Genomic DNA, 15,648 nt, shown 5'->3' on the forward strand with positions numbered 1-15,648 from the left:
CTCATGGCGCCTCGTAAGCATCCCAGACTTGCTGACCCAAGGGCCCATTTCCCATCAGAACTCCAGAGCCCTGAAGCTGACGGCCTGGCCATTGAGACCTGAACTTTAAAAAGAGGGAGATTCTCTCCTGCGGTCATCTCCACCATGTACAGTACCCAAAAGCCGGCCTTCATCCCATATTTACCGCCGTACGTGGAAAATGTTCCTTTCCCAGTGCAGGGAATCTAATGTCCAACCTATGCCTCTGGCGATCCCCACAATTCTTGATTTTTATTTTTTTTTTTTTGCAGTCAGGTTGCAAAAGGGGTTGGCCCTCAGCTCCCTTAAGGGGCAGGTTTCATCTCTCTCAATATTCTATCAATACCGCCTAGCTTGCAATCCGCAAGTCAAGACTTTCCTCAAGGGTGTTTCCCATCTAGTTTCCCTGTATAAATGGTCGCTGGACCCATGGGACCTCAATCTCGTTTTGGACGGTATCCAGAGGTCCCCTTTTGAACCTCTTAAGGAATCTTCTCTTGCTCTTCTCTCCTGGAAGGTAACATTCTTAGTGGCGATTACGTCCATCAGACAAGTTTCGGAACTGGCATCACTCTTGCCACGAACCCTTTCTGATCTTTCATCAGGACAAGGTGGTTCTACGCCCCCTTCCGGATTTTCTTCCGATGGTTATTTCCCCGTTTCATATGAACGAGGACATTGTTCTGACTTCCTTTTTGTCCACACCCAGTCCATAGGGTGGAAAGGTTTCATCTTGTGAGGGCTCTCAGATATTACGTACCCAGGACAGCCCCTTTAGGAACATAGACTCCTTGTTCGTCATTCCTGAAAGGCCTAAGAAAGGACAGGCAGCTGTCTTGCTGGATTCGCTCTGCGATCCAGGAAGTTTACCGCTTGCAACTTAAGCCCATTCCTAGTGGGCTGTGGACTCATTCCACTCGAGCAGTTGGCGCCTCTTGGGCCATTAGGCCATTAGGCATCAGCCTTCAGTGGAACAGAGGTGTAAGGCTGCGATCTGGTCTTGCCTACATACGGTTTCAAAGCATTACTGAATCCATACCCAGGCTTCGGCTGAGGCGAACCTAGGTAGGAAAATTCTGCAAACGATAGTGGAGTACCTATCACAGTAGGCGCTCCTGGCTACCTGGGACTGGTTCCTAGTCCTTGGGTTGCGTTGTTTATTGTTTACCCACCCATGGACTGCTTTAGGACATCCCATGGTCCTGTGTCCCCCAATGAGGCGTAAGAGAAAAACGGATTTTTGTGTACTCACCGTAAATCGTTTTCTCTTAGCCATCATTGGGGGACACAGCACCCACCCTGTTGCCCTGTTGGGCCTTGGTTCTCTCAGTACCTTATTTGGTTATGACTCTTCTTTTCTCATGTTCCTCTGTTGAGACGTTTTTACTGTTTTTTTCTCCTACTGCTCGTGTACTAAAACTGAGGTTGCCTGGCCCGGCCAGGGGGTGTATACTGCAGAGGAGGAGCTATGCTTTTGCATCTACTTAGTGTCCTCCTATGGATCGGCAGCATAACACCCATGGTCCTGTGTCCCCCAATGATGGCTAAGAGAAAACGATTTTACGGTGAGTCCACAAAAATCCATGTTTATTTGTCCACATCTGAAGGACCGAGATCTGGCTGCTGTGTGGAGACGGTGGTGAGTAGGGTGTCCCTGGAAAACTGCAGGTCTGTGAGGAAAGTGCAGGCGGAGACATGATGTTGCCTTCATCCAAAGTTGGTGCTCTCGATGTCTGAGAGAGCTGTACACCAGCACTTGTTTCCCCTTCCAAACCAACTGATGACCTGCCAAGCAAACTGGTTGTTGCGGTTAAAGTGGTTGAAGGTCTGCGTGGAAGAACAGGTCTGACAGCTGTCCCCACAGTCATAGAAGATGAAGAGCATGCAGATGCACTGGAAGGGGCAGGCGGTGGTTGGCCCGCTCCGCTAGGCCGCATTGTAGCACAGTGAGCTTCTCACTGGGACTTATGCTTGTTATTCATGCGACGATTCATGGAAGAAGTTGTCAAACTGGTGAGGTTTTGGCCTCTACTTATAGATTGCCGACAAATTTTACAGATCACATGATTTGGGAGATCCTTTGCAAGGTCAAAAAAGAACCAGGCTAGGCAAGGTTTAGAGGACATGCGACCTGCAGAGCCACCCCGACTTGTGCTCAGAAACAGAGTGGTGGCTGAGGATGCAGTTGTTAACGTGCTTCCAGTACTCCGACTCTGTCCAGGAAGGCGCAATGTAACTTCGTCAGTTGCATCCTCCTCCACCGCCTCTGGTGACCTCCTCGAGTGCTTGACTGTGGGTTGACAGTAAGTGGGATCTAGAACTTCATCATCAAGCGTTGCGTTTGCACTCCCCTAACCATCAGACCTAACCTCTTCCTGCCCTGACTGAATAGTTAAGTTGTCATCCCAATCTGGTATCTGCGTCTCATTGTCATCAGTATGTTCCTCATTGTCTCCACCAACAGGTGTTACAGTTTGGGAATGGGGGTCTACATTATGCTCAGAAACTTGCTCATCAGAGCCTGAATCTGACTCACAAAGCTTCTGGGCATCACTGTAGACCATTTCCTGGTCTGTACTCACTGTAGCTTGGGAGCAGACCTTAGATTTCCAGGCTATACTGTGACTGAACAGCTGTGCAGACTCAGCCATCTCTGTTGCACCATACTCTGCAGGGCGGGTGGAGACTTGAGAGCTGAGAGAAAGCAAGTGCGATTGGGATGACAACTCAGAGGACTGTTGTTTTTTGGATGTTGAAGTTGAGGTGGAGGAGAGGCCACTTGTTGGAGCACTTGAGATCCATTCAAGCATGTCCTTTTTTGTGCATCATCTTTCTTTGTTAAAGTTGTTCGGTTCCGTAAAAAAGGGAGCCCATCAGATCGTCCACGGAAAGTAGTAGACATCTTACTTTTGCTGGAAGATGGCCTATCTTCAGCAGATGTGAATGTTGCTTTCCCACTTTCCCCATGGACACAAACGTTTTTTCCTTTTCCAACACGCCTGTTCCCCTTTCCACCAGCATCTGTCCTTTTGCCACTCATTTTCTTAGCGACAAGATTGGATACTTAAAATGTGGTAGCAAAAATGGAGAGGTGGTGTAGATTGCAGAGGTGGTCTAGCTTTATTGACAGCTGAAGAAACAACACTGACTATCCCAGACAATTTTAGTATGGCCCTAACAGTGGCAGCACAATTTGCAATTAGAATAGCGTGGCAAAACTGGGCAGGTGAGTACAGTGCCCGGGTTCTGTGGGTACCAGGACAGGAAAGGAACACTAACTTAGTATTCCAAACACTTTTAGGATGGCAGAAAGTGTCAGCTCTTTGTGCAAATAAAATAGCGTGGCAAAACTGGGCAGGTGGGTACAGTGCCCGGGTTCTGTGGGTCAGTGGACAGGAAAGGAACACTAATTTAGTATTCCAGACATTTTTAGGATGGCAGAAAGTGTCAGCTCTTTGTGTAAATAAAATAGCGTGGCAAAACTGGGCAGGTGGGTACAGTGCCCGGGTTCTGTGGGTACCAGAACAGGAAAGGAAGCTTCACTTTCTATCCCTCCTAATGATGAAATGCAGCAAGGAATTCCCTGAGCTGAGGTGCACGCTGTTATCTAAAGCTGTACACAGCGTTTGCACGGACGTGCCTAGCAGCTATGGCTATGAATGCCTGGAAATCAGCCCTGAAAAGGGCTGAAATAACCAGCAGTCCCTAATCCCTACAGCGCTGTGTAGCTTGCACTATGTCTATAGCGCACACAGCAGGATCGGCGGCAGCAGCGTGAGCGGTGACTGTCACCCACACGCAGAAGGCAGATGATGGCGGCAACAGGGAAAATGGCAGTATTTTATAAGGCAAGGACATGCAACATTCACAGCCTATGACACATGCCCTTGCTTGTCTGGCAAAAATCCACTTAGCTGTGTGTGTGTGTGTGTCTGTGATTGGCTGATATCCTGGTCCGCCCCACTGCACGCGCGCTTAGGGAAAAAAAAAGGCGATCGGCATTCTCTCAGCACCACAGATCTAAACCGCGTCCCCCCCGCACACTATACGCTGAAATTTCTTAATAGCGTGAATCACAGTAACTCACACTATTACAGTGAAAAGCCAGCTAGTAACTAGCTAGGCTTTTTGCTGATCGAACCGTTCTTGAACGTAACTCGAGCTATCGAGCTTTTAGCAAAAAGCTTGCATTCGAGTTCGATCTCGAGCACCCCCCAAAATCACTCGAACATGAAATTGGCGAACCTCGAACCTCGCTCAACTCTAATCTCTATAATGACATCTGCTATAGAATATGTACTTTTACCACTTTTCGGAACTCCATTTTTACATACCACTAGCATCATGAGTTTGTCAGCAGTAACGTTTTTCGTACTGGATAGTTTTCAGAGCAAGCCTGTAAAGAAATTCACACAACACGTACAAACTCATACAAACCACGTGTAGGTTTATATGACTAATCTGCAATCTCTGAAGCAGTAGAGCAGATGAGGGGTATGTTTCTGCAAGGTCTTTACAGTTTTTCTACCTTGTATTAGGCACACGTCTTACAAGACTGGGTGTGTCTGGTCACCTGGGTACTGAGCACTGGTGCCACCCATACCTTGTCCACCAACACACTTATAACGGTCCTCGTCACATGTATTAGTCCATGGGTTACCGGGGCCATCACTGAGTAGAGAGCTCATGGCACAGAAAGCTTACTGCCCTTTGTCTACAGAACTTCCTCAGTCAGCTGGCTCCCTGCATCTCATACTCTGTTCCTTGCTGAATCGCTTGTTCCTGTAGGGATTTAAGAACACAAGGAGAGGCAAATGTCATGGATGTCAAAGCTGATACCAGCTGGTCACATGGGTATGACCTCACCACAGGTCATGCAAGTAAAAGTAAATCGATGGTATAATACATATGCTAATTCTAACAGGGGGAGGGGATAACTATGAATACCCCCAGATATTATCTGCTCCTTTGCTGCTGTCACTCAGGAAGCTGATGATTTTATTAACTTTACTTTCTTTGTCGCTCCATTGGGAGACCCAGACAATTGGGTGTATAGCTTCTGCCTCTGGAGGCCACACAAAGTATTACACTTTAAAAAGTGTAACCCCTCCCCTCTGCCTATACACCCTCCCGTGGACCACGGGCTCCTCAGTTTTATGCTTTGTGTGGAAGGAGGCACACATCCACTCATGAATTCTCAGACTTATTTATGTCGGTTGGAAGAAAAGAGGACCCCCACGGGGTCCCCGGCATGTTCTTTTCTCACCCCACTATGTCGGCGGTGTTGTTAAGGTTGAGGTACCCATTGCGGGTACAGAGGCTGGAGCCACATGCCGTCTCCTTCACCATCCCTTAGCGGCTCTGGGAGAAGTGGGATCCTGAGCGGTCTTCCATTTGCTGGGACCGTGCTCCATCCGCAGCCCCTGAGGGAACCTGCCGGACCAGAGCCTCTTCAACCCCAGGGACCGGGCCCTGCAACTTGAAGGTACGCTGTATCCCTGTCGGGGATCGTACAGAGAGCGCACCTTCTTCCCGGGAGCCGCGGTAGTTTTAAAACTGAGGAGGCCGGTGGACTTCCGCGCCGACCGTGCCTGCTTGTCGGGCGCGGCCTCAAATTTAGTCCCCGGCTTCACCGCGGCCTAGTCGCAAAAATCCCGCCCCCGGGCCTGCCTGTCAGGGGTAAGGGCGGGTTCTCCGGCATGACGTCGGATGTGAGGGCTGGAGCATCCTGCATGTCTTCCTCCCCCCTCACTGACCACTGTGGGGACCCCAGATTCCCGCTCTTGGCTGGCGCCGCCCTCGGCTCCACTCCTCCCCTGAGAGCTCCGGCGGCCATTTTCTGGCATTCTGCCGGTGGATGCTTCTCAGTGAACAGCTCTGCAGCTCCGGGGGATCCAAGGCAGGGAATCTGGAGGACACACTCCGCTCGTTAGCGGTCGGTAAGCCACACCGGTCACCCGGTGCTGGCCCCCCTGGGGTGCCGGTATAGATATATATATCTATTATATAAATATATATATATGTATCTGTTCGGTTAGTCCGTATACCTTGGTCCCTATATACCCTCAGTTGGTCACTCTCCTAGGAGACAACAGCATGTCGTCCACAAGGAGCAAAACTGCTAAGGCACAGGTTTTTTTCGCGGCCTGTACCTCTTGTGGGGCTATGTTGCCTGCGGGATCCACGTACCCTCACTGTGAGCAGTGTTCGACTCCTGCCACGCTTGCTCAGCCGGAGCCTCGGGCACTGGTGGGCCCCTCGGCTCAGGTAGACCCCCCTGCTCCCCCTGAACATGCAGGGACAGAGTCACAGGGGTTGGCCTCTTTTGCTGAGAAACTCTCTCAGTCCCTTTCTCAATCCATGGCACAGTCTTTGGACAAATGGTCTTCTAAGCTCCTGGAGGCATTGCAATCCAGACCGGACCCTTCACAGGCCCCGGTTCCTGTTAGCTTGTCTCCTCCAGGCCCCTCTCGGTCCGCGCCGCAGCACGCTCCCAGGTTGGCCCCTAGGTCTCAGGCGGAGGACTCCTGCCCGGACCGCAGTCCCAGACCGGCAAAGCGGTCTCGCTGGGACTCTTCCCCGTCTTCCTCACGCTGCTCGGAGGACTCTCAGGAAGACGAGGCGGATGTGGGAGCTCAGGGCTCTGACCCTGACTTCGCCCTTAACCTTGATACACCTGAGGGGGATGCCTTAGTAAATGATCTTATCTCATCCATCAACCAGGTGTTGGATCTCTCTCCCCCGCCTCCTCCTGTGGAGGAGTCGGCTTCTCAGCAGGAGAAACACCAGTTTCGGTTCCCCAAGCGTACGCGAAATACGTTTTTTGATCACTCTAACTTCAGGGATGCTGTCCAGAAGCCCAGGGCGGTCCCGGACAAGCGCTTTGCTAAACGGCATACTGACACGCGTTATCCCTTTCCATCTGAAGTTGTTAAGGGCTGGTCTCACTCTCCCAAGGTGGATCCGCCAGTCTCCAAATTGGCTGCTAGATCCGTTGTGTCTGTTGCAGATGGCTCATCCCTGAAGGATGCCACTGACAGACAGATAGAGCTCTTGGTGAAGTCCATCTATGAGGCCACGGGCGCGTCTTTCGCCCCGGCCTTTGCCGCTATGTGGGCTCTCCAAGCGATCTCTGCTTGTCTGGCTGAGATTAATGCTGTCACACGGAATTCTGCTCCGCATGTTTCGTCTTTTGACTTCCCAGGCATCTGCCTTTTCGTCCTACGCCATGAACGCCGTCCTGGACTCCGCTAGCCGGACGGCTGTAGCATCCGCTAACTCCGTGGCAGTCCGCAGGGCCATGTGGCTGCGCGAATGGAAAGCAGACTCGGCTTCCAAAAGGTTCTTAACTGGTCTGCCTTTTTCTGGCGACCGTTTATTTGGCGAATGATTGGATGAGATTATTAAGGAATCCAAGGGAAAGGAATCCTCCTTACCCCAGTCCAGACCTAAGAGGCCTCCGCAACGAAAAATACAATCAAGGTTTCGGTCCTTTCGTCCCTCCGCCAAGCTACAATCCTCCTCGTCCAACAGGCCGGAGAAAGGCCAGAGGAACTCCTATGCGTGGCGGTCCAAGTCACGCCCCCAAAAGGCCGCAGGAGGCACTGCCTCCAAGACGGCCTCCTCATGACTCAGCCTCCCCTAGCCGCATCCTCGGTCGGTGGCAGGCTCTCCCACTTTGGAGACGCCTGGTGGCCACATGTTCAAGACCGATGGGTGAGAGACATTCTGTCTCAGGGTTACAGGATAGAGTTCAACTCACGTCCTGCGGCTCGTTTCTTCAGAACCTCCCCGCCCCCCGCTCAGGCCGATGCACTTTTTCAGGCAGTGGACGCTCTGAAGTCAGAAGGTGTTGTGATCCCCGTTCCCCCTCAGGAACGTGGTCGCAGCTTTTACTCCAACTTGTTCATAGTGCCCAAAAAGGACGGGTCATTCCGTCCCGTTCTGGACCTCAAGCTACTCAACAGACATGTGAGAACCAGACGGTTTCGGATGGAATCTCTCCGCTCAGTCATCGCCTCGTTGTCACAAGGAGACTTCCTGGCATCGATCGACATCAAGAATGCTTATCTCCATGTGCCGATCGCAACCGAACATCAACGTTTCCTGCGTTTCGCCATTGGGGACGAACACCTCCAGTTCGTCGCATTGCCCTTAGGCCTGGCGACAGCCCCACGGGTTTTCACCAAAGTCATGGCATCCGTCGTGGCGGTCCTGCACTCTCAGGGCCACTCGGTGATCCCTCTACTTGGACGATCTCCTAGTCAGGGCCCCTTCTCGGGTTGCGTGTCAACAAAGCCTTACCGTCGCTCTGGCGACTCTCCAGCAGTTCGGGTGGATCATCAACTTCCCGAAATCCAAGTTGACACCAACCCAATCACTGACTTTCCTTGGGATGGAGTTTCACACACAGCCAGCGTTAGTCAAGCTACCGCGGGACAAACAGCTTTCTCTGCAGGCAGGGGTGCAATCACTTCTTCGGAGTCAATCACACCCCTTAAGGCGCCTCATGCACTTCCTGGGGAAGATGGTGGCAGCTATGGAGGCAGTGCCGTTTGCACAATTTCATCTACGGCCACTCCAATGGGATATTATCCGCAAATGGGACAAGAGTGCGGCTTCCCTCGACAAGAACGTCTCTCTTCCCTCGCGACCAAAACATCACTTCACTGGTGGCTCCTACCCACATCTCTGTCGGGAGGAAGATCATTCCTACCCCCAACCTGGGCTGTGGTCACCACGGACGCGAGCCTGTCAGGTTGGGGAGCGGTTTTTCTCCACCACAGGGCTCAAGGAACCTGGACTCCGATAGAATCGTCCCTTCAGATCAATATTTTGGAGATAAGGGCAGTATATCTAGCCCTATTGGCTTTCCATCGGTGGCTGGAGGGCAGGCAGATCTGAATCCAGTCGGACAACGCCACTGCCGTCGCCTACATCAATCACCAAGGCGGCACTCGCAGTCGTCTGGCCTTCCAGGAAGTCCGGCGGATTCTGCAGTGGGTGGAAGACACAGGCTCCACCATCTCCGCAGTTCACATCCCGGGCGTAGAAAACTGGGAAGCAGATTTTCTCAGTCGTCAGGGCATGGACGCGGGGGAATGGTCTCTTCACCCAGACGTGTTTCGGGAGATCTGTCGCCGCTGGGGAACGCCGGACGTCGATCTCATGGCGTCACGGCACAACAACAAGGTCCCGGCCTTCATGGCACGGTCTCAGGATCACAGAGCTCTGGCGGCGGACGCGTTAGTGCAGGATTGGTCGCAGTTCCGTCTGCCGTATGTGTTTCCCCCTCTGGCAATGCTGCCCAGAGTACTACGCAAGATCAGGTCCGACTGCCGTCGCGCCATTCTCGTCGCTCCAGACTGGCCGAGGCGGTCGTGGTATCCGGATCTGTGGCATCTCACGGTGGGTCAACCGTGGGCACTTCCAGACCGCCCAGACTTGCTGTCACAAGGTCCGTTTTTCCATCTGAATTCTGTGGCCCTCAACCTGACTGTGTGGCCATTGAGTCCTGGCTCCTAGCGTCTTCAGGGTTATCTCAGGATGTCATTGCCACCATGAGACAGGCCAGGAAGCCAACGTCCGCCAAGATCTATTATAGGTCTTGGCAAATCTTCCTATCCTGGTGCACTGCTAACGGTTTTTCTCCATGGCCGTTTGCCTTACCCACATTCCTTTCATTCCTTCAATCTGGAGTGGACAAGGGTTTGTCCCTCGGCTCTATCAAGGGCCAAGTGTCGGCGCTCTCCGTCTTTTTTCAAAAGCGTCTAGCCAGGCTTCCGCAGGTCCGCACGTTCCTGCAGGGGGTCTGCCACATGGTCCCACCTTACAAACGTCCGTTGGAACCTTGGGACCTTAACAGGGTCCTGACGGCTCTTCGAAAGCCGCCTTTTGAGCCACTGCAGGATGTCTCTCTCTCCCGTCTTTCGCAGAAGGTGGCCTTCCTAGTGGCAGTCACGTCTCTTCGGAGAGTGTCTGAGCTTGCAGCGCTGTCATGCAAAGCTCCCTTCCTGGTTTTTCACCAGGATAAGGTGGTTTTCCGTCCGTCCCGGAATTTCTCCCTAAGGTGGTATCCCCTTTTCATCTAAATCAGGATATCTCCTTGCCTTCCTTTTGCCCTAATCCAATTCACCAGTGTGAAAAGGATTTGCACTCTTTGGATCTAGTGAGAGCACTCCGGTTCTACGTGTCTCGCACGGCGCCCCTGCGCCGTTCAGATGCGCTCTTTGTCCTTGTCGCTGGCCAGCGCAAGGGCTCTCAGGCCTCCAAGTCAACCTTGGCTCGGTGGATCAAGGAACCGATTCTCGAGTTTTACCGTTCTTCTGGGCTTCCACTTCCTTCAGGGTTGAAAGCCCATTCTACCAGAGCTGTAGGTGTGTCCTGGGCTTTGCGGCACCGGGCGACGACTCAGCAGGTGTGTCAGGCAGCTACGTGGTCTAGTCTGCACACTTTCACGAAGCACTATCAAGTCCATACCTATGCTTCGGCAGACGCCAGTCGAGTCCTTCAGGCGGCGGTTGCCCACCTGTAAGAGGGGGCCGTTTTTCGGCTCTTTCGATTGAGGTATTCTTTTACCCACCCAGGGACTGCTCTTGGACGTCCCAATTGTCTGGGTCTCCCAATGGAGCGACAAAGAAAAAGGGAATTTTGTTTACTTACCGTAAATTCCTTTTCTTCTAGCTCCTATTGGGAGACCCAGCACCCGCCCCTGTGCCCTTTGGGCTAATTGTTCTTTTGTGTACACATGTTGTTCATGTTGAATTGTTCTTATGGTTCATGGTCTTCAGTTCTCCGAACATCCTTCGGATTGAATTTACCCTAGACCAATTTATAAGTTTTCTCCTTCCTGCTTTTGCACCAAAACTGAGGAGCCCGTGGTCCACGGGAGGGTGTATAGGAGAGGGGAGGGGTTACACTTTTTTAAAAGTGTAATACTTTGTGTGGCCTCCAGAGGCAGAAGCTATACACCCAATTGTCTGGGTCTCCCAATAGGAGCTAGAAGAAAAGGAATTTACGGTAAGTAAACAAAATTCCCTTTTTCTTGGATTTCAAAACCTATACATCCTAGCTGACCACTATGTAGAGAATCAGCCTCAGTGCCAGTATGCACGAAAAAGCTGTGGAAAGAGAAGGCGCAATAGGGTCATACCTGGTATGACAAATGGTGGTGAATGTCAGAAAGAACACTCACCTGGTAGGGTTGTGTCAGTCACAACCCCTTTGAAAGCATGTAAATAACGTGGAAGGCAGCGGTCCCGCAGCAAGAAGTAGTTTCAAACAGCAGGAGAAAAGCAGGTTTTGAATACCGCGACAAACCACAGGAGTCCAGGTTAAGATAGTAAAACTCTTTTCTTTATTTTCTCAGGTCTACACGTTTCAAGGACATATCCGTCCTCTTCCTCAGGACAAATGTGCAGAGAATACTATCTATAGTATTCTCTGCACATTTGTCCTGAGGAAGAGGACGGATATGTCCTTGAAACGCGTAGACCTGTGAAAATAAAGAAAAGAGTTTTACTATCTTCAGTGCCAGTATAGCACTGGCTTTAGGTTATATACGAAAATCCTGGTGATTGGTTCCCTTTAAGTATTTGATAGAAAGGCTGTCCTTAACAGAAGAAATGTCTAAATCCCTATTTATTGCCATAATCTAAATTAATGTCTAATATACTACATTACCATTCTCTAAATACACTAGCTGCTATTGATTTTTTTTCTTCCTACTTCCGTTCTGACGACGCTTTGTTTGAGAATCTCAGTGCATGCTGTGTCACTCGAACAAAGCATCATCAGGGGGCAAAGGCTGCTGTCGGTGTCGCAGCCCCTGCCCCCTCTATGAAACAAATCGTCATTCGTGATGCTGGATCTGAGGCGGCAATACAGAGCGTGCCATCATTGTGCACAATGACAGTGCGCAGAGACCAGATCAGTCCCTGAAACGAGCGTCACTGATGACTCTCTTGTTTCAGTGAGGGAGCAGAGGCTGCGGCAATGACAGCAGCACTTGCCCCCTGATGATGCTTTGTTTGAATATCCCAGCATGCACTGGAGTACTCAAACGAAGTGCCATCATACAGGAAGTAGGAGAAAAAAAATCAGTAGCAGTTAGTCTACTTGGGGAATTTTAAATGTAACATATTAGAAATTAGTTTAGACTAGGACAATAAATATATAGGTACTTAGATAAAAATTTCTTCAGCCTTTGGACCACGCCTTTAACATTGCATTTGATTTTTATTTCTGATCCTATTTTACAACACATCTTTAGCAGAAAGAATCCTAGTTCTTCTTCTCGCTCTGGGTTTGCACAGCTTAGGCAGACGTTCCACTTGGTAAATCTACTGACCTACACTTCTTGGCACTTGTTTTTACTGGAATTGTTTTTCCAGAATCCACTCTTCCTTTTAAGGTTTTTAAACCCTCAGTAACATGCTGGTTGACATCACTATGATATGAATATGTGGTGTTTTTTTCTGAATAAGTTATGCAATCTAGGATTTAGGCTAAAGGCCCAATTTAGAAAGCCATTTCCTCCCCAATTCACACCCTAACGTATTGGTGCTGGTCAAGATATCCTTGTCACTTCTTCTCCTTGAAAGCTAAATCGACTTTTTTTTTTCTACTTCAAACGATGCTCATGGATTTTATAGAGCAAAGGCTTTACCATCATTACTTCTGTCAAGTTTGCTTTCTCCAATTGGTTTCAGCCTAGCAAAATAGACCTACAGGGTGGATAACTTTAAGAGAACTTGTCAATAGGTCAAAAGTAGTCGGTTTCTGCTGCTCCCCTGAGTATTTTGCCTGATTCACCTTTTTAAATCTGCCATACGGATCGACATATTGAGGTTTTTATTTAGTGCTACTTTTTATGGTCTTTACAAAAGAAGAGGTGCTCAAAGGATTCTCTGGGGACAAGCTTTTAGCCTGCGCTGCATTACTATATGGCAGTGGTTCTTGGTGCTGACTATAAGCAATTAGCATATTGGGCATGCTAAATAAAAACCACTCTCTGGAACCATATGGATGAATTTTAAAAATGAAAACGATAGAATACTCGGTGAAAGAACAGGAAAAAAATAAGAGGAAAAACTGACCACTTTTTTCCTGGTGATAGATTTTCATATTATGGCTCTTGGAAGAAAAGGATTAAATGAAAGCGCAACTACAAAATTGCCATGGTCAAGAAGGGGTTAAGTGTCTGATGTGGATTGAATTTGGGAACCCAGATGATCTATTACGAATATTGTAATAATAGAATTTAATACGTCAGTAATGCCAATTCTGACATCAATATATTGGCTATCTAGTAACATACATAGTAAAAAATGTAATATTTTATGGGTTTGCATAAATTGATTGCTGGATTTTCTGTTACTAAATTTATCATAGAATTTGCTTATAGTAATACTCAATTCAATGTTTTCCAGTCCTACTGTCTGAAAGTAAAGGAAATGGATGATGAAGAGTACAGCAGCATAGTAAGTATGATGAATACCATTCTGAATGTGCAGTCATTTAAGCACTAAATTAAATGGTTTTAGAAAACTTTACAGGAAACCTGTTATTTCCAAAAAAAAATGCTATTTACCTGCAGCTATAGTAGTAAACTGCAGGTAAATAGCATTTAAATCCCATGTAGCCAGCTTTCTGGAGCATCGGCTACATGCGAAAATGAAGTTATGTTCTCTCTGTAGCCGCTGACTTTCAGGCTTTGAGACTATGTAGGGAACTGTTAAACTCGCTGCTTGATATACAGTGAGAGAGCTGTAATAACTCCCCTTCACGTTGATTGACAGCCTGACAAGACTCGTCTGTCTCAGCCCTCGACTGGTGCTTCCCAATCCTACTGGAGACTAGCAAATACTCATGCAAAAAACGAGAGTGCAAACAGAGTGATAATGTACTTGAAAGGTGAAAATAAAGGCGACTTCAAAACTCTCCCTGAAAGGTTGTGCGATGGGCACATCGCCAATAATGGTAGGGTGGGATAATAATGCAGCCTCAACCCTGGGTTTTCGGATTGAGTCTTGGGCACAATATGTCCACTTGAGGTGATCGTAGTAAAGTCGAGGATTTTATTGGAAACTCTCAATTAACTATGCATTCTGAGGTACAAAGACTCCTTTTTTCAAGTCAGAGACATGATAACCAAACAAGGGTCAGGAGAGATAGGGCAATGAATGCGGGTGGGAACAGATGAGGGAGGAGGAATTGTACTGGGAGCCCGGATAAGAGGAAGGGGGGAATGTGGCAGTGTAAGGCCTCAGAGGTGGCTTGTGAAGTGGAGGGGTTGTGTCCTTGGACGGTCTAGGTTGAAAAAAAGCGTCCTATCACTATAGCAACCACAGGCACGTGTACTCTGGGTGCTCGCTGTGGTTGCACGCCACTGCTCTTGCAGTTTGGCATTCTTTAACCACAGCAGTGCCTTGTGCAAACCCTATGTGTTCCCCCAACTAGCGCGATTTGTCTTCAACCTCTACTTTTATTTTCATACCCACTTAATTTCTATCATTACATGTGCTGGTGTCTTTCACATAGTCGTAGTAATATCCTCTCCAATGCCCAACACGTCCTTTAGTTATATTGACAATCTCTCACGCATGTAGAGTGTCTTGCTTTGGGGTCTTCTCCCTCCTCTTATGTTGCAGGTATCCTATCACGATAATACCCCACAGGCGCATGCTGTGGTTAATTCCCCTGTTTTGGTGCTGGCAGTTTAGTGTCCTCTCATCATGGCCACACCTTGTCATACTTTCTATTAAACGCCTTAACTTTACTACCGTCAACTCAATTGAATAAATTGCACCCAAAACGTTCCTGGCTACAGATTATATGCTTTCATCGTTTTCCCATTTACCCCAATGCTACTAAGGGTAATTGACCAGTTTCTTCCATAATGAGAGTCTTGGCCGTAGGTGGCACTGGACTAGTCCTGTCTATTGCTATGGCCCGCTGACTGTAGCTTCTATCAATACAAGTGCATCTCAATAAATTAGAATGTCATCAAAAAGTTAATTTATTGTAGTAATTCAATACAAAAAGTGAAACATATATATTATATGGAGTCATTACAAACAGAGTGATCTATTTCAAGTGTTTATTTCTGTTAATGTTGATGATTATGGCTTACAGCCAATGAAAACCCAAAAGTCATTATCTCAGAAAATGAGTATTATATAAGACCAACTCAAAAAATGATTTTATACTCAGAAATGTTGGCGCCTACTGAAAAGTATGTACAGTAAATGCACTCAATACTTGGTCGGGGCTCCTTTAGCATGAATTACTGCATCAATGCGGCGTGGCATCGAGGTGAACAGCCTGTGGCACTGCTGAGGTGTTATGGAAGCCCAGGTTGCTTTGATAGCAGCCTTCAGCTTGTCTGCGTTGTTGGGTCTGGTGTCTCTCATCTTCCTCTTGACAATACCCCAAAGATTCTCTATGGAGTTTATGTCAGGCGAGTTTTCTGGCTAATCAAGCACAGTGATACTGTGGTTATTAAACCAGGTATTCGTACTTTTGGCAGTGTGGACAGGTGCCAAGTCCTGCTAGAAAAATAAATTTCCATCTCCAAAAAAGCTTGTCAGCAGAGGGAAGCATGAAGTGCTCTAAAATTTCCTGGTAGAC

At 48.7% G+C, this 15,648-nt stretch overlaps 1 protein-coding gene across 2 annotated transcripts in view; it reads left to right on the plus strand.

Annotated features, from left to right (window-relative positions):
* Positions 1-15,648, plus strand: part of PICK1 (protein interacting with PRKCA 1) — a 129,124-nt gene that overhangs the window by 108,510 nt on the left and 4,966 nt on the right. For both annotated transcript variants that reach the window (XM_075321938.1, XM_075321939.1), the window contains exon 11: positions 13,449-13,499. In XM_075321938.1, coding sequence (XP_075178053.1) covers positions 13,449-13,499 — 51 coding nt within the window. The remainder of the gene's footprint in view (positions 1-13,448; positions 13,500-15,648) is intronic.

The sequence above is a fragment of the Anomaloglossus baeobatrachus genome, chromosome 8 (genome assembly GCF_048569485.1).
Source record: "Anomaloglossus baeobatrachus isolate aAnoBae1 chromosome 8, aAnoBae1.hap1, whole genome shotgun sequence".
In the NCBI taxonomy this organism is placed as follows: Eukaryota; Metazoa; Chordata; class Amphibia; order Anura; family Aromobatidae; genus Anomaloglossus; species Anomaloglossus baeobatrachus.